Below are 23,866 nucleotides of genomic sequence, written 5' to 3'. Positions count from 1 at the left end.
ATCTCAGCTGACTGTAACCTCTGCCTCCTGGGTTCAAGCTGTTCTCCTCCCTCAGCCTCCCCCGAGCAGCTGGGATTACAGGTGCCTGCCACCACACCCAGCTACTTTTCTGTATTTTTAGTAGAGATAGGGGTTTCGCTACATTGGCCATGCTCGTCTCGAACTCCTGACCTCAGGTGATCCTCCCGCCTCGACCTCCCAAAGCACTGGGATTCCAGGCGTGAGCCATGGTGCCCAGCCCTGGCATTTGTTTTCCCTCTACCATGGTAACAGAGTTGAGAAGATGACCGCAAATCTGGACTACATTTTCTGCCTTCTTGTGGTTTAGCATAGCCATGGGACTGAGTGCTGGGCGTTGCTCTAGGGGCGAAATGACACTTACCCCAGCCTCTCCCTTTTCCTGATGCCTGGCCATTGTCAAGAATCTGAGCGGTCAGCATGGACCCACAACAGAAGTGGCCTTCAGCTTGTCTTGTTTAAGCCTCTGTGTCTTGGCTTTAGCTCTTACCAACGTAGCTTCCCAGGGTGGTGTTTTCCGGAAAGCTCAGAAGACGGTGGGTCCCTGGGAGAAGGGAGAAGAGTTGTTGTAGCTGGAAGAATGGCAAGCGCAGAGGCCCCAAGGCAGGAGCAGGCTTGGTGCTCCAGAGTGCAGCAGGGAGGTGACGGGAGGTGGGCCAGAGCAGTGGGTGACAGGCGACAGCTCGTGGTGCCTGCAGAGGGGCCCCTGAGGGCTGCCAGAAGGATTTAGGAATTGGCCAGAGGCATGCTGTGGTTTGACTTACATTTGAATAGGATTTTGCTGGCAGCCATGTTGATAATAAAAGTGGGGGTCCCATGCAGGCTCTTAAAGTAATGTGGCTGACAGTGACAGAAGGCGGTGAGCTGTGCTCAGTTTCCAGACACCCTAGAACCAGGAGGGGTTCAGAGGCCACCTCACCTGTTGCTCACACGACTTCAGGATTCCTCGTGTGTCCGCCCTGAGGAAGAGCGAGCCCCAGGGTTGTTGTGTTCTGTCCGTGGATTTGGGGTGCTTGCTGGGGAGTCCATTGCTTGTCTTCGTGAGTACGCCCAGGCTGCCTCTGTGTGTCTGGACCCTGCCTCTGGAGGGTAAAGCGCACAGAGCTGAATCCCGTGCTCATGGTGTCACTCACAGTGACATCTGGTGTCTTCCTTGCCGGGGGCCTTGCTCTCTGCCAGGAGACATGTTTCAGACCCAGAGTCCCCAGTCTCCCCATGAAGGCCATCACCCCTCATTCCTTCAGGTCTCAAGATGGGCATGCTGGGTTGGGGATGCCCAGAGTCGCCATCTTGAGTGGGGCAGAGAGAGGTTATAGCAGCTCAGAGACACCCGCCCAGGGGACAGCATCAGTCCCGGTCTGTGCTGGTCAGGAACTAGCCAACCTCTCAAGCATTCAATTAGTGTTCAATTAGTGAAAACTAAATAAGCAAATCGCACCAGCCTCTACCAGGTATGTGAGAGGATTTTCCCCATACCCCAGCCATATGGCTTTAGACTTCTATATGCTTAGTCTTCCATAGATAGACAGACAGAGATATAATATGTTTATATATTTAGTTTTCTGTAAGTTTTGCCAGCTTGGTAAGTTGAACTTTTCATAATCATTGGTTCTTTTCATATGTTTATTGGCCATTTACATTTATTCTCTTGTTAATTGGCTGTTGACATTCTTTGCTGCTTTTTCTTCTTTGGGAATAAGCATCTTTTGATTCGTACCAGTCTATCGCCAGGTGCCCGTTTTTTCCAACTCCCTTTTCTTTTTTGCAATTTTTCATTTTGAACTAATTACAGATTCACAGGAAGTTACACAGATAGTCCTTGTGGGTGTCACCTGGTGTCCCCCAGTGGTGATATCTTACAGGATTATAGCACGGGATGAAAACCAGGAGACTGGCATTGGTGAGTGTGTGCATGTAGTTCCTTGTCACTTTATTATGTGTAACACCACAGTCGAAATACAGAACCATCTCCCACCACAGCCTCCCTCATGCTGCCCCTTTCCAGTATACCTTCTTTTTAAACGGAATCTTACTCTGTCGACCAGGCTGGAGTGCAGTGGTGTGATCTCAGCTCACTGCAACTTTCACCTCCTGGGTTCAAGTGTTTCTCCTGCCTCAGCCTCCCTAGTAGCTGGGATTACAGGCATCTACCACCACACTTGGCTAATTTTTTTTTTTTTTCGGTATTTTTAGTAGAGATGGGGGTTTGGCCACGTTGGCCAGGTTGGTCTTAAACAGATCACCTGAACTCAGGTGATCCACCCACCTCAGCCTCCCAAAGTGCTGGGATTACAGGCATGAGCCATTGTACCTTTTTATCTCTGAGTAGTATTCCCTGGTATGGAGATACCACAGCTTGTTTATCTGAAAAATATGTGTATATGTACACACAGGCGCAGGTACAATACACACACTTACACATGAGGACTGCATCATTTTTTACCTCATAGGATAAGTCATAATGTCAGAAATAAGTGAATAATTTCTAGAGAAAATAGAGTTATTTCAGATATTAAACCGTCAGAATTTACTTTCTTAGTTTTGGTTTGGTGCTGTGTATATGTGTGACAGTTTTTAACCTTTCACACTAAATTAACTTTCATAGTGTGATTCAGAGCTTTCTTAACTGTTAAAGTCAGAAGGACCTGAGAAATTCCCTTACCAAATCCTATTTGAGATTGACACCATTTGAGGCCTGAGACTTGAAGAATTTGCCTGACGTGACAAAGTTAATGAATGACCCAGACAGTCGTGAGAAGAATTTAGAGTAGCCTGGTTCGTCTGATGCTTATTTGGGTGCTGATCCCAGCTCTGGAGTGGGTGGGACACTTGCTTTTCCTCTGGGGTGGCTCTTGCCTGAGGATACAGAAGCAGGAAGCTGAGGTATTTGCTATTCTTGGATCCTGCACTGGTGAGAAACTTCAATGTGTTTCTGCCTGTGATGTTGGCCTTTCCCCTTCATCTCATTAATCATGAAGAGTATTATATACTTATAAACCTCTACAAATCTACTCCTCTAGGGAAAAAAAAATGAAGTGTTAAGTATTTGAACACAGATCCTTAAGCCAGTGCATAGTGGCCCAGGGTAAAAATGTGTGATGTAGTGGAGTTAATAATGAAATACTTTGTGTGGCAGCAAGACCAGAAACCCTAAAGGAAAGCAATGACGGATTTGATTACATAAATGTTTTTAACATTTGTATGGCAGAAGTCAACATAAATTAAGAGTCAAATGACAAATTCGGGGAAAATTGCGACCTATAACGAAGGTGTTTTCTGTGTGATAAAGGCGTGAGAGCGAGCTTGTGAATCAGTACACGAGGGATGCATCCCCAGGAGAAAGCGGAGGAAAGAAGGAAGAGGGTCATCATCCATGCCACTCATTGTGGAAACACAAAGTCATGCTGATATAGCTTTGTCAGCTTGGTTGGGAGTGATTTTAAAGAATAATGCTTTGGGCTGATTGGGTCTCAGGAAGTAGGTATTATCATACATAAAAGGTGGGAGTATACAGTGATGAAGTTCCATAGTTTGTGTCAAAACATAAAGTGTTATTCTGTTCTTTGGCAGTAATTCATCGTCCCAGGAATTTATCCTAATACAGTAATTGTAAGATTTCCAGCTTGGCTGGGCATGGTGGCTGATACCTGTAATCCCAGCCCTTTGGTAAGTGAGGCAGGCATATTGCTTGAGTCCAGAATTCAAGACTAGCCTGGGCAATGGGGCAAAACCCCTTCTCTGCCAAAAATACAAAAAGATTATCCAGGTGTGGTGGTGTGTGCCTATAGTTCCAACTACTTGGGAAGCTGAGGCGGGAGGATCCCATGAGCCTGGGAGGTTGAGGCTGCAGTGAGCCATGATCACACCACTGCACCTTAGCCTCAGTGACAAAGCAAGAAGACCCTGTCTCAAAATAAAATAATAAATGTTAAATTTTAAATAAAATGAGATAAAAATAAAACAAGGTAAAATGATTTCCAGTTTCTAGTTATAGTGGACTAGTTGTCTAAAGACCTGCTGAAAGTAATTTAAAATGCTAGATAAAATGTTAAAAATAAATTTATTAGGCCAGGTGTGGTGGCTTACGCCTGTAATCCCAGGACTTTGGGAGGCTGAGCAAGGTGGATCACTTGAGGTCAGGAGTTCAAGACCAGCCTGGCCAACATGGTGAAACCCTGTCTGTACTAAAAATACAAAAATTAGCTGGGTGTGGTGGCAGGTGCCTGTAATCCCACCTACTCGGGAAGCTGAGGCAAGAGAATCGCTTGAACCCAGGAAGCAGAGGTTGCAGTGGGCTGAGATTGCCCCACTGCACTCCAGCCTGGGGACAGAGCAATACTTCATCTGAATGAATGAATGAATGAATGTGTTAAAGCCTCTAAGCACTGACAGGATTGTAAAGCACCACCAGATGAAACCCTATGAGAGCCTGGTGGGAGAAGCAGAGCCTGAGCTGCAGTTTCTGACAGATCTTTTGGGAGTCTCGAAGTAGGGGTGGAAACAGAGTTGAGGGATCTGATAGGAGACTGCCCTGTCATGAGTGGGAACCTCAGAGGGTGAGGATGAATGGAAAGGATACGCACAAAGAGGGGACAGCAGAGAGGCAGGGCAGGGAGAGGGAGGAGACAAACTAAATCCCACCCATAGGCCAGCTCCCCAGGAGACCTGTCACCCACATACCCAGCACCATGGCAGTCCAGGCAACCCCTATGCGATGGATCCAGTTTAAAGTGACGCCAAACAGATAACGTACCTAAGTGCCTGGTAGCACCATGTTTGAAGTGACGGTGGTTGATAAATCATATCAAACACAGAGTTAAGAAACCCAGCGAATCCCAAGCAAGATTGAAAAAAAAAAAAAACAACAACACTGTAGACATGATAAAACTGCAGAAAACCAAACACAAAGAGGAAAATCGTAAAAGCAGCTACAGAAAAATGTAGACATGAACTTTCAAGGAGTGACAGTTTGACAGCTTTCCTCCTAAAAGCTACAGCAGGCGCCAGAAAGAGTGGAATGATATCTCGAGGTGGTATCTACAAGAGAGTTTAACTCTCAATCTAGAGTTTTGTAAAATCGAACGCAGAACAGAGACATTTTCAATCACAGAGAGTTGATGGGTAGCAAATCCTCCCAACAGGAATCATAGGAACTATACTTCAAACAGGAAGAAAGTGATTTCTGATGGAAGGTTTGAAACATAAGAAATAACATGAAGACTAACATCTCTTTTTTCTTTTGTTTTTACTTTTGGTGTCAAAGCTAAGAATTCATTGCCAAATCCATGGTCATTAAGATTTATACGTACATTTTCTTTTTATGTTTAAGTTATTTTCTATTTAGGTTGTTGGTATATTTTGAGTTAATTTTTGTATATGGTTTGAGGTAGGGGTCCAAATCCATTTTTCTACATGTGGACAGTCAGTTGTTCTAGCACAATTTGTTAAATGTCTCTTCTTTCCCCATTTAATGGCATCCTTGTTGAAAATCAATTGGCCATAGATATTTGGGTTTATTTCTAGACTCCAAATTCTGTTCTAGCAATCTGTACATCTATGGTTATGCCAGGAACACACCACTTTGATTACTGTAGCTTTCTAGTAAGTTTTCAAAGTGGGAACTGTGAGTCTTCCAGCTTTGTTTTCTTTTCCTCATTGTGGTTTTGATTTGCATTCCCTTGAGGAGTAATGATGTCAAGTTGTTATTGATGAAGAATAAAATGGACTTGCTCTATCACAGAGATTAGCAGACTTTGGCCTGCAAGCTAAATTTCACGTAGCTTATTTTTGTATGCCCACCCATGAAATAAGATGTTTTTTACATTTTTCAAGGCTTGAGAAAAAAGTATATAAAGTAAAGACAGCTACATGTCTTTAGACCCACAAAGCCTGAAATATTTACCATTTGGCCCTTTACCGGAAAAGTTTGCTAGCCCTTTCTCTAATTATCAGATATTAAGATTTACCTTTTTAAAAACTTCAATACAGTGGAGGTATTGGTGCAGAATTAGGTAAGTAGAGTGGTCAAACCACATGGAGAACAATGAAATTGGGCCCTACACACACACACACACACACACACACACACACAAAATTTCAAATGGATTAGAGACCAAATTTGAAAGGCAAAACCATATATCTAACGTGTGCGTGTGTGTGTGTGTGTGTGTGTATATACACATATATATGAGAGAATCTTCATGATCTTGATGTAGGAGAGAATTTCTTAAGGAACTAAAAGTACAAATCCAAGAGGAAAAGATTAATAATTTGATTCCCATCAAATTAAGAACTTCTGTATATCTAAAGATAACACCAGCTGTAACAGTGAAGTTGTTTGCTGTCTGTAACCTACAAAGGTGTGAGTATCCAGAAATAGGCAATTCAGTATGGGTTACAGCTTTCAATAGGCACTTCTGAGAAGAGGAGATGATATTATGATATACTCACAAATTTGCAAAAATTAAAACGTGACAATTCCAAGAACTGGCAAGGATGTGGAATGACAGGAACTCTCATACACTGCAGTGCCCGTGGGAACGCAAGTTGGTTTCTCTAGTTTGGAAAACAGATGGGTATTATTTACTAAAGTTAAGATACATGTTTCCAGTGGCTCAGTAATCCCACTTCTAGGTATGAAAAGCCGTGTATGTAAATGTTCATAGCATTATATATAATTGGAAAACTCCAAATGTTCCTCAACAGTAAAATGGGTGAGTAAATTTTTTTTTTTTTTTTTTTAATTTATGAGCGCTGCAGTGAAAATGAGCAGAGGACAGCTCTCAGCAATAGGATGAATCTCACAAACATTATGATGTTGGACCAAAGACATAAGACAGGAAAGAATACATGTAGTGTGTTTACATTCATACACAAGCACATATATAGTGTGATTACATTGAGAATTCAACCACATTGTTGAAGAGTACATACGCAGGAGATAAAACTACTGGAAAGGATACCAGCATCAAGACAGTGGTTGCTTCTAGAAGACAGAGTGAGTGTTTTGATAAGGGCACTTCTGAGGTGCTGATTGCAGTCCATTTCTTGACCTTAGTGATTGCTGCTTTTTCAGTTAGTGCATGTATCTTTAATGCATTTTTCCTATATTGTGTTATAATTTACAATAATAATTTAACAGGGAAAATAATCAGATCAATATGCAAGATTATTTGCAAGGATATTGATTGTGTTGCTTATAAAAACAAAAAGGAAACAACCTAATTATTCGCCAGTAGGGGTTGGTTGACTAAATTGGAATTCTGACCGTGTGATCAAATATTATCCAGCGGTTAGAAAAGCTGAGAGAGAACTCTGTATATTGACATGGAAAGAAGCCCCTACGCATCAAGTGAAAAAGCGAGTTAAGTAGCAAAACACATATCCTGTTTCTGTTTAGAAAGGAAAACAGGCTTATATATATACACAAATGCATAAAAAACCAGTACCTGGTGTAAGTACATCCACTGAGCTACCTCAGTTGTTCTATTTCTTTTTCTTATTTTTATATATGTTTATGAAAACATTCACTTTCTAAATTATTTTTATTTTTAATTGTGGCCAAAACTTGTATTATTGGCCAAGCATTCTGGCTCACTCCTGTGATCCCAGCACTTTGGGAGACTGAGGTGGGCGGATCACATGAGGCCAGGAGTTTGAGACTAGCCTGGCCAACACAGCAGAACCCCATCTCTACTAAAAATACAAAAATTATCCAGGTGTGGTGGTACATGTCTGTAAACCAGCCACTCAGGAGGCTGAAGCATGAGAATCACTTGAACCCAGGAGGCTGAGGTTGTAGTAAGCCAAGATCACACCACTGCACTCCAACCTGGGTGACAGAGCAAGACTCTGTCTTAAAAAAAAATTAAAAGTTTTTAAAATGAAGTATTTTTATAATCAGAAAAGGCCATGAGAACAATTTTAGAGTGAATTATAAAAATTAATGTCCACAGGAATTTTTTTCTTTTCTTTTCTTTTTTTGAGAGTCTCACAGTCTCCCAGGCTGGAGTGTAGTAGCATGATCATAGCTCACTGTAGCCTCGAACTCCCAGGTTCAAGCAATTCTCCTACCTTAGCCTCTCGAGTAACTAGAACTACAGGTGTGCACCACCACACCCAACTTATTTATGAGATAGGGTGTGACTCTGTCACCCAAGCTGCATTATAGTGGCGTGATCTTGTTTCACTGCAACCTCTGCGTCCTGGGCTCAAGCAATCTTTACCTCAGCCTCCTGCGTAGCTGGGGGACTACAGGCATGCCACCACATCAGGCTTTATAATTTTTTGTAGAGAAACAGGATTTCGCCATGTTGCCCAGGCTGGGCTCAAACTCCTGGGTTCAAGTGATTCACCCGCCTCGGCCTCCCAGAATGCTGGTATTACAGGCAGGAGCCACCACGCCTAGCCTCAGCTAATTTATTTTTATCTCTTGTAGAGATAGTCTCACTGTGTTGCCCTGGCTGGTCTCGAACTCCTGGGCTGAGCAGTCCTCCTGCCTTGGAATCCCATAAAGTTTATTATTCCTGAAAGAGACTTACAGTTGAAATAATTCTGGTTAAATATAACGTACCATTAATCTGAAAGTTTCAAAGGGTGGTGGTGTCAACCCCGTTCCCCATCCACTTTTACCAGATTTCAACAAATTTAATCAGCTTCCACAAGAACTGAGTAAAGTCCAGTGAATGAGAAGAGGCCTGGACTCTCACCATTTTTGCTACATATTATTGAAGCTTCAGTCCTTAGCTATCAAAGAAGGCGGTATTAATACCCTCCTTTTAGACTGACTCTGAGAATTGTGAAAACATTTAGCACCATGCTTAGCAAGTAGTATTTGTTTACCTACCTGGCTCCCTGATTTCGAATTTCTTTTGTGCTCAGCAGTGGACTATGAGCTATATAGGAGGAACGATTTTCTTCCATTCGTCTCCCTGAGAGCCAGGGGTCTGAACTCCAGAAGTGTGGTCCTTGTATTATCCAACTTGTGGAGAGATGCTCAGAATTTAGCCTCCAACCCCATGTAAGTGGGGAGCTGTTGGTGTGTCATGGAAGAAATTAGACTTTAACTTGGGTGGTTTTGAATGAAAGATTAAATTGTCACAAGAGATAGGAAGGAGGTGGCACAGATGGGCTGATGCAATCCGTAAGTGGTGATTGGACATTCAGAAGCCAGCCTGCTCTTGTGAAAAAGCAAGGCCTGCCCTATTCTGGATGTTCTTAGGAGAGGTTTGGTGAGAATTTTGCATTTAAGCCAAATGAAATAGTTGATTTATTAACTTGTTATGACTTTTTTCTTTTCTTTTTTTTTTTTTTTTTTTGAAAAAATTCTGGTGAAATGTTTTTTTCTTTGTCTATTCTCACTAAACTTTCTAGCAGACCAGTATTAACAATCGGACACGTGTATCCCAGTGAGTCTTTGGAAAAGCTTGGGCTAAGGCGGCATAGTGTAGCTCGTGTGTGAGCATTTATTTCCTCGGAGACATTCCTGTGATGTGAGTGCCGTTGTGATTTGCCATTTGGTAAATAAGAGAATGAAAGGCGCTCCTCTTCTGAAGTTGGAAGACATCTTTGCTGGGATCACCAGGGACACCTCAAAAGTTTTAGTTTATCTTTTTAAAATTTCCTTGCTTATAAGTTCAAGATTTAGAAATAAATCTACATTGTTATTTATGAGCCTTTCAGATCTGAGTGGGCAGATTCCCTGGGAGTAGTACTTTCATCATATTTTCTGTCTTAGCTGGGGCTGCCACAACAGTTCCACACAGTGTGTGGCTTGAAAACAGACATTTATTTTTCACAGTTCAGAGGCTGGGAACCCAAGATCAAGGTGCTGGCTGGTGGGGTTCCTGGTGAGGGCTCTCTTCCTGGCTTGCAGACAGCCGCCTTCCTGCTGCATCCTCACGTGGTGGAGAGAGAGAAGCTCCGATGTCTCTCCCTCTTCTTATAAGGGCACTAATCACATCATGCTCCCACCTATGACCTCTTCTAACCCTAATCTCCTCCCAAAGACCCCACCTCCAGATACCATCCCACTGGGGATTAGGGATAGGAATTTGGGGAGGCACAGCCATTCCATTCATAACAGTGTTGTGATATTGTGAAGTATACATTTGGTCTTTCTTTCCATTTCCAAACATATAGCATTGCCCTTTCAGGCATCTGGTATAATTGAACTAAGAGACAATATCATCTCTTGTTCTGAAGCTTCTTTCAAGGTATTAATATACCATTGGATTTCTCTCATATGGCCCATTTATTCATTCTATTACCCTCTGCTACTAGTCCTCTTTCTCTTCACTTATACCCAAGTGTCCATGTTTGAAAGGAGCATTAGGTTCAGTCACTGTGCTGGTCTGGATTGCAGACAGCAATATAATCTAGCCAGTGTCTCCCCTCAGTCCACTCCCATTCAGATAGGGTAGGGCTACACAGGTAAAGGACCAAGGAGCTGTATTTACCACCAGGAAGTACAGCTGCAGTCACTGTGAACCCCAGTTTTCCCAGATGGGGTAAAGGCACAACCCATCCCCATCAGGTCCTTGGAAAATTCCAGTATAAGGTTTATTATTTTATTACTGAGAGCGTCTCTGTCACCCAGGCTGAAGACAGTTGCATGATCACGGCTCACTGCAGGCTTGAACTTTTAGGTTCAAGTGATCCTCCCACCTCAGCCTCCCAAAGTCCTGGGATTACAGGCATGAGCCATCTCTCCTGGCCCTGACATAAGGTTTAAAAACAGCACAGTTTCTTGTTTGGGAACCACCTCTGCTTCCAGCACTGGGGTTGCAAGACCTGGCCCTAGGACCACTGCACCAAGTGGGAGCAGGGTGGCCAAGCTGAGGTGATGCGAGGAAGGAAGAAAAATGTATAATCCTTATGCCAGCCTGCTCCCCTCTCAGCAAGACTTGTGTAGTCACACCAGTCTTCTCCCCAGCCCCTGTTTCCCTGATCCACAGAACAGGAACATCGAGTGGGAGCGTCCTTTAGCCACAGTCATGTTGAATGTGGGCCAGCCCTTCATGCTTTTGTCGCCCCTGTCTTAGCCAGGGTTTTAACCGCCCGTTCCACTGCTCTGTCAGACTCACTCCGAGGAGGACGCCTCTCTGCCCGTTGTTGGACACCGTGGGGTGCACACCCCTGGTCTGAGGAAATGACAGTCGGTGTCCAGATCCAGGCAGTATCATCTGTTCTGTTCTTCTATAGCACTCTGAGCACTGGCCTCTTCCACCAGGCCAGCAAAGCCCAGTCCAGAGTCAGTGTTCACTCTGGTTAAGACCCATTTGTTGGCTGGGTGCAGTGGCTCATGTCTGTAATCCCAGCACTTTGGGAGGCTGAGATGGGAGGATCACTTGAACCTAGGAGTTAGAGACCAGCCTGAGCAAGGATCACTCAAGCCCAGGAGGTCGAGGCTGCAACAAGCGGTCCAACCTGGATGACAGAGTGAAATCTAGTCTCTGAAAAAATGAAAACCCATTGTTAGCCCCCGGGGCTATACTTGCCAGCTGTGTCCAGGACCTTCCCACCAGGGGAGCTGCCCCGTAGCCACTGGCAGTTTCTGTCTCTCCAGCTGGCAGGCAGAACGGCTGCATCCCGCCTAGCTGTATGGACCTTTTCCACAGTACAGGTCTGGGCCCTGTGCCCCTGGGTAAGCTGTCCAGGTAGTGTGGGGGATGAAGGGAGGGGAGGGCTCCGCCAGCTCTGTGGGAGGCTCCTTAGGTGATTGTGAGCCTGGCCTGTATTGAGAGCCACTGACAAACCTCTGAGGTCTCTTCCACTCCTGGCATGATTCGGAGCCTGGCCCTCTACTTTAATTCATAGGCAGAGTTTGATGGCAGATATCTTATCCTAAGAAAACCCGCCACGTTAGAACAGGCTGTTGGATAGGACACAGGCGTTTAGTATCCAAGTTTCTCAGATGCCCATAGACTAGGCAGCTCTGTTTTGCTGCTGCCTTTATGAAAAGAGCTGGCAGAGTGCTTTGGCTCCAGGCCTTTTTGAGACACTGGGCACGACGGTCCTCCTGAGCTTCTGTGGCTAAGATAGAAGGGATTGGGAATCGAGGCTTTATTTGCAGATGATTTTCCTCCTCTTGGTTCGTCGTTCCCACTCTTCATCTTCCAGAACCTTTTTAGACCCCATGACTTCAGTCCTCATCACCCAGGACATTCAGGCTGGCTCTGTCTCCTTCCCGTCAACTTAATATGACCATATCTAACCCTAAATGAGGTTGCAAAATTAAAAGCAGCATACTAGCACCAGAGAAAGGATAACTTAAGCCTATTCAAATAAAACCTTAGCACCCTGGAAGCTGGCTGCAGCGGCTGCCTACAGAGAGGACAGCTAGGGAGCTGAGACACTGGTTTCTTTAGCATCCCCCTCCCCATTAGGAATTTTGTACTCTGTGCATCTATTGTCTGTTCAAAAACTTTAAAGATGTTACTCATCTCTAATAGAGGGGAAGTAACTCATAGTGAAAAGTCCAAATTGTTTAACTCTTTAAGCCACGTCTATTACCAACAAATTTGGAAGGGATGTCAGTAAATTAAATTGTGCAATTCATACTCTTTTTAGAATATTAGTACTCACTAACATTGACTGTCATATCTTGACTACCTGCTGTGCCAAGCACTGTGCATGAGTAAACCCCACCCCAGGTAGGAAGGTGGCTCAGTAACAGACAGCTGCATACGTATGTGACAGGGTTTAAAAGGGGGGGAAGACAAGTCGCCTGGGCTTTATACGTATTTTTATTCTTATACTTGCCTGGTTTTATTCACCTTTGAAAGAAGTTATATAAAAAGGAAGACAAACCTGTGAGTCCAAAAGGAATGAAGATTCAGTGACACGTGTTGACTCCAGGTTCTCAAACCTCGTACTTTTTTTGACCCTTATATCATTAAAGCATTCGACACATTAGCGACCTGGATCCGCCTTTGTCTCGGCAAGCCCGTCTCCTGCTCCCCTTCCTCCCCGTCCCTGCTGCGGGTGCCCTGGCCTTCCTGCTGCTCGTGCACTGGCCTTGCTGCTGCTCCCTGCACACTCAGGGCCTCCCAGCACCATCAGGGCCCTTGTGCTTGCTGTTCCTTCTGCCTGGAATGCTCTTCCTCCTTTATCTCACCACGGTTTCACTCAGATGTTATCTTCATGATTAAAGTCAAAACCCCACCCACCACTACCTGTTACCTTTCCCTATTTCATTTAAAAAATGTTTCTATTGGAGAATTACATATATATATGTGCATGCATGTGTTATATATGCATATACACATATAGAAATAGCAGTGCATCTATATTAACTCAGTTTTCACAAACTGAGCGCATTGCATGACCTGCAGCCAGCTCAGGAAACAATGACCTGTGCTCCAGAACCCCTTTCATCCTCACACCACCTTGTGCTCCCCAGAAGTAACCGGTTCTGACCGTGAACCCTGGCTGTTCTGTAGAATGGGTGTTTCTGCGTTGCTTCTTCATCTGTGGCCTCACACGGTATTAACTCCTGTGTAACTGGCTCCTTGTCACCATTTCGTTTTGTGCGGTTCATCCATTCTGCGGCGCGTTCATCCTTGTTGCTGCATGGTATTCTATTTTGTGAATGTCCCGCAATTTAGTTCCCTGCCCTCCTGGTGATGGGCATCCAGGTAGACGCCAGCTCAGGGTCATTACAAAAATGTTACCGTAGATAGTCAAGAACCTGTCTTTTGGTGAAGAGAAAGAGATGTAGGCATTTCCCTCAGGGCTATTCAGGGGTGGAATTGCTGGGGCATCCAGGTGTGCCTGGGTTCAGTGTTCATGGATTTTTCACAGTGTTTGCATTTGTGCTCTACCAGCAGAGGCCAAGTTCCCATTACTCCACCTCAGCACCAACACTTGTCCTCTTTTTCAAGTAGCCATTCTGGTGACCGTGTAGAGGTATCTCATTCTGGGTTTTTTTGTTTTTTGTTTGTTTTTGAGACTGAGTCTCACTCTGTCACCCTGGCTGGAGTGCAGTGGCATGATTTTGGCTCACTGCAGCCTCTGTCTCCTGGGTTCAAGCAATTCTCTTGCCTCAGCCTCCCGAATAGCTGGCATTACAGATGCCCACCACCACGCCTGGTTAATTTTTGTATTTTTAGTAGAGAAGGAGTTTTGCCATGTTGGCCAGGCTGGTCTCAAACTCCCAACCTCAGGTGATCCACTTGCCTTGGCCTCCCAAAGTGCTGGGATTACTGGCGTGAGCCACCGCCCCCAGCCTTGTTTATTCGTTTTAATTGAAGTATAATTTCCCTGTGCAAAATGCACAAATCTTAGGTATATACAACACAGTGAGATTCACCTATGTATCTACTCACACAGCCACTACCCGCATGAAGGAACATTTCAGCATCCAAGAAAGTCCCTCCTGCTGCTTCCCCATAGATACCACTCCTCCTGGTGACCACACTAGTTCACTTCCATCACTGGAGATTGGTGTTTTCCCTGTTTTTGAAGTTTGTTTGAATGGAATTGTTTAGCTGGCTTCTTTGCTTAGTGACTGAGAGATTCATCTTTGTTGCTACATGGATTGGTATTTTCTTCTTTTTTCTATATAGCTTTCCATTAAATGAATACACCACAATTTATTCCTTCTCCTATTCACAGACATGGTGTTTGTTTCTCGTTTTTGGCTATTGTAAGTAAAGCTGCTTTGCACATTCTTGGACATGTCTGTTAATGGATATATGCACTGATTTCTCTTGGAAATATACCTAGGAGCGGAAGTGCTGGGTGTGTAGGGAAATGCTGCCAAGTATTTCTCCAAATTGTCCGTACTGGTTTATAGCCTCTTCAGCAGTGTGGGAGCGTTAGTCCACGTTCCAGCCAACACTTGGCATTGTCCTCCTGATGGTAAGCCTCCTGGTGGGTATCCGTTGATGTTTTACTTTGCATTTCTAATAAAGAACTTTCCTGACTAAATAAGTTTGGCACCTTTTTTTTTTTTTTTTTGAGACAGAGTCTCGCTCTGTTGCCCAGGCTGGAGAGAAGTGGCACGATCTCGGCTCACTGCAAGCTCTGCCTCCCAGGTTCATGCCATTCTCCTGCCTCAGCCTCCCGAGTAGCTGGGACTACAGGCGCCCGGCTAATCTTTTGCATTTTTAGTAGAGACGGAGTTTAACCGTGTTAGCCAGGATGGTCTCGGTCTCCTGACCTCGTGATCTGCCCGTCTCGGCCTCCCAAAGTGCTGCGGCAAGTTTGGCACCTTTTGTACATCTGTTGGCCAGTGGGATATCCTATTCTGTAATAGGTTTGTGCCAATCTTCTGCCCTGTTGGGTTGTTGGTCATTTTCTTGGGAATTCTCAATATGAGTCCTTTGTCAGATTATCCAGAGTATGTAAAGAACTCTCAAAACTCAAGAAAACAATTGTTTTTAAAAGGACAAAAGATTTGAACAGAGAAGAGATTTCTGTAGCAAACAGCACATGAAAAGATGCTCAGTCCACGTCATCCATCATGACACACAAGCAGCTGAACACCGCGGTGAGGCGCCACACGCTCTCCCTCTCCTAGGAGACTGCCGTTCGGAAGGCAGCCACCCACGGCGCAGTGAGGGCGGCGAGGGGGGAAACTCGGGCTGTCATACACCCCTGGTAGAAATGTAATAATGGGACTCCTGCTTTGGAAAAGCGGGACACTTTCTTAAAAGTTAAACATACACTTACCACGTGAGCTAGCCCTTCCACGTGTAGATATTTACCAAAGAGAAATGAAAATATTTGTCCACACGAAGACTTGCACACACATGTTTACGGCAGCTGAACATTGGGAACGTGGCCATCCACAAGCGGATGGATGAACAGACTGGGGTGCACCCTTCCGTGGGGATACTGGTCAGCCAGGAAAGGGAGCACCTGTTCACCTGCAGCGTGTGGGTGAATCTGGAAAGAATTATGCCAAGTGCAGGAGGCCACACGAAGAAGGGAGCGTCCTCTTAAGATGTGACTTACATGAGAATCTAGAATATGCAGACCAACGTGGAGGGCCAGATGCTGACTGCGGGTTGTCTGGGCAGGAAGGGAGGGCAGGGGAGGGGAAGGGCTAATAAGGCCACAGTGGGAGTTGTTTGGGTGTTTGCTCATGGTCTTGGCTGTTATGATGGTCCCACAGCTGTATGCATATGTCAGAAGTCATCAGATCAGGCAAGTTCACTATGTACAGTTTCTTTTTTTTTTTTTTTCTGCGGAGGCGGGGCAGGGGTTGGTAGTCTTGCTTTGTCGCCCAGGCTGGAGTGCAGTGGCGACATCTCGGCTCACTGCAGCCTCCGCCTCCCAGGTTCAAGCAGTTCTCCTGCCCCAGTCTCCTGAGTAGCTGGGTTTACAGGCACCCGCTACCACACCTGGCTAATTTTTGTATTTTTAGTAGAGATGAGGTTTTGCCATGTTGGTCAGGCTGGTCTTGAACTCCTGACCTCAAGTGATCCACCCACCCCAGCCTACCAAAGTGCTGGGATTACAGGTGTGAGCCACTGCACGCAGCCTTTTCTTTGATTTTAATAATTTGGTTTACTAAGTCTGTTCCCTGTCCATTTGCTCTGCAAGGAGTCATCAGAGCCTGGTGCTTGCAGTATCCCCAGGTCCACTTTTAGACGATCTGAAAACATTGCCAAAATCCTGCACGATGGCCTGGCACTTAGGCAGTGCCATTATTCCTGTGGCATACAGTGAAGGGGCATTCGGCTTCAGTAACTCGGATTTGTAATGGTCCTACGTGGAGACACGAAGTAACAAGCACAGGATCCCATTAGCTCTGGTGCCCAGTGAAGCCTCCACGTTGTTTTACTTTTGTTTGTTCTTTTTCTTTCTGTTTTTGTTTTGTCTGGTGGTGGTGGTGGTGGTGGTGGTGGTGGTGGTGGTATTGAGATATTGAGATGGAGTCTCACTATGTGGCCCAGGCTGGAGCTCAGTGACTTTTCACAGGCACACTTACCATAGCTCACTGCATCCTCAAACTCCTGCACTCAAGAGATTCCCCCACCTCAGCCTCCCGGGCAGCTGGGACTACAGGTGTGTGCCACCACATCTAGCTCACTCTAACATCTAATGCCAACTGCAGTGGACCAGCATTGTCCTGTCACAAGCTTAGCTGAACTATGTCAGAATTGAACTCTTTGAGCTTGATATGGTTCTAGAGGCTACTGAGCCTCCATTTGAGCCTCAATTTAAAATTGCGTGATCATTTAATTTAATATCCAAATGGGACATGTTTATAAATAAAACAAGACCCTATTAAACAATTTTGTCGAGATGATTGACTTAAATTGGGACTCTCCAGGGCAAACTGGGGCATATGGTTATCCTGTTTATAGTATATTATGCCAGTGAACCTCAGTAAAGTCATACATTGTAGGCTTATTTATTTGCTGCTGTCTATGCAGCTGAATAATGTTGGGAATATGTTTTATTTTCCTCACAGTACCAGGCCAGTCTATAGTTTGAATTGAATCTTAGCTCTGCATGTCACCATGATCTATTTTATTGTAACTTTCTATTATAAATCTTTTATTTTATAAAAGTAAATATGAGAAATTACTTTCCCCCCCCCCCATGATTTAAGAAAACAAAAACACTTAGACTTAAAATGTAATGACATACCACTTTTCACCCATCAAATTGGGGGGAAAATTCAATTGATAATATCCAGTGTGGTAAGGGTATAAAGAAATGGATATCTTAAACCCTTGCCATTAGGATATAAATTGGCACAACCTTTTTGGGAGAGAATTTGGCCAGAGCTGTTTTTAAAAATTAATATGGATACTCTTTGACCCAGCTGTTCTATTTACAGATACCTAGCTTACAGACATAATTATACATGTCCCAGAAGTGGCGTGCATGAGGATGGTTTCTGCAATGTTGATTGTAGTAGCAGAAATTAAAACTCTCTAAATACCTGCCAGTGGTGCTGTTTAAGTAGAATACCAGGTGGCTGTTAGAAGGAATGAAGGTCCACATGGAAACAGCTCTAAGGTGGCCAGGTGTGGTGGCTCACGCCTGTAATCCCAGCACTTCGGGAGGCCAAGACAGGTGGATCACTTGAGGTTAGGAGTTCGAGACCAGCCTGGCTAACATGGTGAAACCTGGTCTCTACTAAAAATACAAAAATACAAAAATTAGCGGGGTGTGGTGGTGCATACCTGTAATCCCAGCTACTCAGAAGGCTGAGGCAGGAGAACTGCTTGAACCCAAGAGGCGGAGGTTGCAGTGAGCCGAGATCAGCCTGGACAACAGGGCGAGACTCCGTCTCAAAAAAAAAAAAAAAAAAAGAAAATATCTCTAAGGCATGGTAAGGGTAAAAACCAATCAATGTGTAGTAGTTTATCCCATTTATATAAACCAAACAAATCATTGAATGGTAGATTTCTCCACATACAATATGCACATATTAAATACAGAAACAAAGGTAGAAAAATGTATGCCAAGTTGGTAACAGTGATTAACAGTTGTGGGAATGAGTGGGAGTGAGCTCTCCTTTATCCATAGGTTTACATTTTTTTACCTTGCGAGCATATTCACCTGTTACCTAATTTTATAACTGAATTAATTTTCTAAATGTACATAACTGCATTATAACCATTTTGGAAGAGAAATTATTATTAGCATTAGGTTTTACTGTAATCTTTGTTTTCCTGAATGTTATATCCATGATTTTAAGGGCATATCTCAGGACTCTAGGATGTGATATCATTTCAAGCAGTCCTCTAATGTAGTTAGTGTTTTACTGAGTTCTCTGAAGCAGAGAAATACTGGGAAAAGTGTAGCTTGCTAAGGCAGGAGCTCAAAAAGGAAGGCTACTTACCTTCACTGGATGAAGTGACATGACTTTGAAGCTGAGAGATGCAGGTTTGAATTAGCAACGCCTTAGTCACTACACATACTGTATTTAAACTTGGAAAGCAAATCATTTCTGATCACTTACTTGGCAGCAAAACCTGATTTAACTCAACTTGGACTTGTTTAGTAGCAAAGCCTGGCCTCACACACCCATGGCCATTTATAGTCTCTATTAGGGCCGTGAGCGGTGGCTCACGCCTGTAATTCCAGCACTTTGGGAGGCCGAGGCAGGTGGATCGCCTGAGGTCAGGAGTTTGAGACAGCCTGGCCAATATGGTGAAACCCTGTCTCTACTAAAAATACAAAAATTAGCCAGGCATGGTGGCATGTGCCTGTAGTCCCAGCTCCTCAAGAGGCTGAGACACGGGAATTGCGTGAACCCAGGAGGCGGAGGTTGCAGTGAGCCGAGATGGCACCACCACACTCCAGCCTGGGTAACAGAGCGACTCTGTCTCAAAAAAAAAAAAATATATATATATATATAATATATATATATTATATAATATATATATAATATATATATAATATATAATATATATTATATATATTATATATATATAGAGTCTCCATTAGTACAACTGTTCACACACACAAATCTGTTACTGTAGAAATATTCTCAGATTTCATTATGAGGATTTGGTAATGCATAGCATATGTACCATGTTACCGTTCCAAAATCTGAAAGTTTCTGAATTCCAAAATATATCTGGTTCTAAGGGTTTAAAGGTTAGGAATTATTATACAAATGAAGAAGTAAAAAATTTGAAACCTGCCAGCCAAGAGTTGATTTTTAAATAAGAAGATGGGGAAACAGTTGTTGTTGTGTGTGTGAGAGGGTACTATAAAGGGTATTCATGTCACAATTGTTGATAGTAGCAAAACACTGGAAATGCCCCAGGTGCCTATCGCAAGGGTCACATAAGTGATTGTACATTTCTTCAGTGGAATGCTGCATAGCTATTTTTTTTTTAAGTACCAACTCTTACACTGTATACAAAAATGAACTCAAAATGGCTTAAAGACTTAAACATAATTACGAAATCTAAAACTCATAGAAGAAAACATAGAGGGAAAGCTTCAAGATATTGGATTTAGCAGTGATTTCTTGGGTATGACACCAAAAGCCTAGGCAACAAACAAAAATATGGACCAATGGGAGAACATCAAATTTAATCATTTTTGTGTGTACGGGGACACAGTCAACAGAGTGAGAAGGCAGCCTATAAAGTGGGAGAAAATATTTGCAAGTCATGTATGTGAAAGGAGTTACCATTCATAATATATAAAGACTCCTACAACTCAACAAGAAGCAAAGTTAAATAACCCTATTAAAAAATGGGCAAAGCACTTGAACGGACAGTTCTCTAATGAGGATAAACAAGTGGCCAAAAAGCGTAGGCAAAGCAGCTCAGTATCCCTGATGGTCAGAGAAATGCAAATCAAAATCACAAGGAGATACTACCACACATCCATTAGAATGGCTACTACCAGAAGAAAAACAAAATAACAAGTATCGGTGAGGAATGGAGAAACTGGAACCCTTGTGCACTGTTGGTGGGAATGTAAAATGGCACAGCCATATGGTAGGAAGAGAACCACATGTAATCCAGTAGTGCCGTCTCGGGGTATTTATCCAGAAGAATGGAAAGCAGGGTCTCAGATTTGCACACCCATGCCTAAAAGGTGGAAACTGGCCAGGTGCTGCGGTGGCTCACGCCTGTAATCCCAGCACTTTGGGAGACTGAGGTGGGTGGACTGCTTGAGGTCAGGAGTTCAAGACCAGCCTGGCCAACATGGTGAAACCCTGTCTCTTCTAAAAATACAAAAATTAGCCCGGCGTGGTGATGGGTACCGGTAATCCCAGCTACTCAGGAGGCTGAGAGAATCGCTTGAACCTGGGAAGCGGAGGTTGCAGTGAGCCAAGATCACACCACTGCACTCCAGCCTGGGCAAAGAGCAAGAGTCTGTCTCAAAAAAATAAGTAAATAAAAGGTGGAAGCAACCCAAATGTTCATCAGTGGGTGAATAGGTAAAAGCACGTAGTATATACACACAGAGGAATTTTAGCCAGCCTTAAAAAGGAAAGACTGCAGCTAACATATTAGCTACAACAGAGATGAACCTTGAGGAAATTATGCCAAGTGAAATAAGCCAGTCACAGAAATATTCTGCTTATGCGATAACCTAAAGTAGTCAAATTCATAGAAACAAAAAGAATGTTGGTTACCAGGGGCTGGGGAGATGGGGGAAAGGGGAGTTGTTTAATGAGTGCAAAGTTTCAGATTTACAAGATGAAAAAATCTTGGAGATCTGTTTCATGACAATGTTAATATGCTTAACACCACTGAACTGTACATTTTAAAATGATTAAGATGGTAAATTTTATGTTAATATGTTTTTCACCACAATTTTTTAAAAAGTAGGTGTGGAGCCGGGCACGGTGGCTCACGCCTGTAATCCCAACACTTTAGGAGGCCAAGGCGGGTGGATCACGAGGTCAGGAGTTCGAGACCAGCCTGGCCAACATGGTGAAATCCCCATCTCTACTAAAAAACAAAAATTAGCTGGGTGTATTGGTACATGCCTGTAGTCCCAGCTACTCAAGAGGCTAAGACAGGAGAATTGCTTGAACCCAGGAGGCAGAGGTTGTGGTGAGCCAAGATCATGCCATTGTACTCCAGCCTGGGTGACAGAGTGAGACTCCGTCTCAAAAAGGGGGGAAAAAAAGACAAAAACAGGATACAGAACTCCCTACCTCATCTTGCTGGTTTTCTTTAATTGAATGTTGGAGTCACAGGATTCGAAAGTGAAGCTCTCCAGTTTACAAAGCACCTGCTCTTCCCCGCCCATTCATTCATTTAACAAAGTCTTCTTATTGTATTGACTCTTGCCATCAGCCTATGATTTTTCTTCTTAGATTTTAATCCAAGTGATTATGAATGTCAAGCATTAAAATATGGGGGCGTTACTTGGGATTCCCTGGATCTAGATTTCTGAGATTATGCTTCCTTTCCTTTAAGGAAAGGTTTTCATTTTCTTTGTAATACAAAAAGCAACCTGGTTATTACTTTTCCACCATACAAAATGCAGTTGACCTACCTCAATGCTTCATGCATTCACCTGAACAGAAGCATTTTGGATAACTAACGTGTGCTTAAGCCTCTGAGGACCTCATTCACTGAGAGGGTGAGGCGGCGCAAGTCCAGCTGTGGTCAGTCTCAGCGTTCCCTTCAGGGTCCGCCGGCTCACGCTGGGAGAATGAGAGCTTCGGATGCTGCCTCAGATCCCAGCTGTGGCTGAAGCTACTGGGTTTACCCAGCTCACCTCCAGTTCACAGAGAAATAAAGAAAAACTCAGATGCATTCAGACAGAACCCCACCTCAAGGGCAGCCTCGGCTGTAATGAGACCAGCTGGCAGGCCCTGGCTGCCTAAGCCATGGCAGAGGAGATCATTCAGTCACATGTCAGAAACAAAGACCAGGAGTGTGGATTGTGAAGTAAATGCTGAGCCCGACCACAACCACTGTAAAAACTGGGCTATTGGGGCTTTTTGGAGGAGTCAGGTAGTTGAACAAATAGACTTCATACAGAATCTCAGTTCCCCTCTGGTCAGCAATATAAGATGCACTTCTCTGTGAATAATAAACCAGACTGCCTGGGTGCAGTGGCACACGCCTAGAATCCTGGCACTTTGGGAGTCTGGGATGGGAGGATCACTCCGGCCCAGGAGTTTGAGACCTGCCTGGGCAACATAGTGAGATCCCATCTTTTTTTAAAAAAGCAAAAATTAGCTGGGGATAAGTGGCACGTGCCCATGGCCCCAGCTACTCAGGAGGCTGAGGTGGGAGGATCACTTGAGCCCACTTCAGTTCGAGGTTGCAGTGAGCCATGACTGCATCACTGCCCCCTAACCTGGGCAATAGAGTGAGACCCTGTCTCAAAACCAAAATAATAAAAAATAACCAGACAGAGGACACCAACACAGCAGCCTTAAGAAGACTTCTAGAAAGTATAGGCAAGCCTTGCTTTAGAGGCTCACCCTGTTCTCAAGCCCCTGTAGTGTCGCTATAGGAAAGAAGTGTGTGTAATTGGATTCATTTTAACCAAGACTCTAAAGCAGCAGCTCAGCTGAGCTCCTCTCCCTCTCTCCATCTCTCCATCTCCCTCCCTGTCTGCCGGCCATGGAGGCCAATGGGTGGGGATCTCGGTGCAGAGGCCCCAGCCTGGCCTGCACAGGGAGCTTTCTTGTTCCAGGTGACAGGAAAAGCAGAGCCTGTAGGGGAGGCATTTTGTGTCGGGAAGGCACATTTAGAAGAAGTTTTCGTTTCCTGGACAAGCCCAGGCTTTCTCATTCTTACCTAGTGGAGGAGAATCTCATGGAAGAAACAATGAGCGGGCATTTGACAGCGGCCTTTCTGGAAGTCTTGTTAATCACCTTCACCAGGCAGTGTATGCGCTCATGCTCACAAATACAAAATGTCTCACATTATACTCTAAATTTTTAAAACTTTTTGTCTTGAGATACTTTCAAACTTACAGAAAAGTTGCCAGAGTAATTCTGAGAACTCCAGCGGCCTCTCCCTTGGCCTGTGTGCCCTACCTTTCCCCTCCTTCCTCTGTCTCTCTCACCTCCTTCCCATCCCTCTCCCCCAATTCCCCCACCTCACGCTCCTCTTCCCCCTTCTCTTCCCCCTTCTCTTCCCCCTTCTCTTCCTACTTCTCTACCCTGCTTCCTTCCTCTCTCCTTCTTCTCTCCTTCTTCCCCTCCCCCTCTCCTTCTTCCCCTTCCCCTCTCCTCCTTCCCCTTCCCCTCTCCTCCTTCCCCTTCCCCTCTCCCTCTTTCCCTTCCCCTCTCCCTCTTTCCCTTCCCCTCTCCCTCTTTCCCTTCCCCTCTCCCTCTTTCCCTTCCCCTCTCCCTCTTCCCCTCTCCCTCTTCCTCTCCCTTCCCCTCTCACCCCTCCCTCTTTCCCCCTCACCCCTCCCTCTTCCCCTCTCCCTCTTCCTC

At 44.5% G+C, this 23,866-nt stretch overlaps 2 protein-coding genes across 3 annotated transcripts in view; one reads left to right on the top strand and one right to left on the bottom strand.

Annotated features, from left to right (window-relative positions):
- The window catches only part of GNA12 (G protein subunit alpha 12), a 114,530-nt gene that overhangs the window by 56,225 nt on the left and 34,439 nt on the right, over positions 1–23,866 (top strand). The gene's annotated exons all lie outside the window — the stretch shown is intronic.
- Positions 21,775–23,866, bottom strand: part of AMZ1 (archaelysin family metallopeptidase 1) — a 75,394-nt gene continuing 73,302 nt past the window's right edge. Inside the window, exon 7 of the mRNA XM_025378623.1 lies at positions 21,775–22,185. Within this exon, the coding sequence (XP_025234408.1) occupies positions 22,141–22,185 (45 nt within the window). The 3' untranslated portion in view covers positions 21,775–22,140. The remainder of the gene's footprint in view (positions 22,186–23,866) is intronic.

This window comes from Theropithecus gelada, chromosome 3 (genome assembly GCF_003255815.1).
Source record: "Theropithecus gelada isolate Dixy chromosome 3, Tgel_1.0, whole genome shotgun sequence".
NCBI lineage: Eukaryota > Metazoa > Chordata > Mammalia > Primates > Cercopithecidae > Theropithecus > Theropithecus gelada.
The sequence above is the reverse complement of the archived record's forward strand: the minus strand, read 5'-3'. Positions and strand labels throughout refer to the sequence as shown.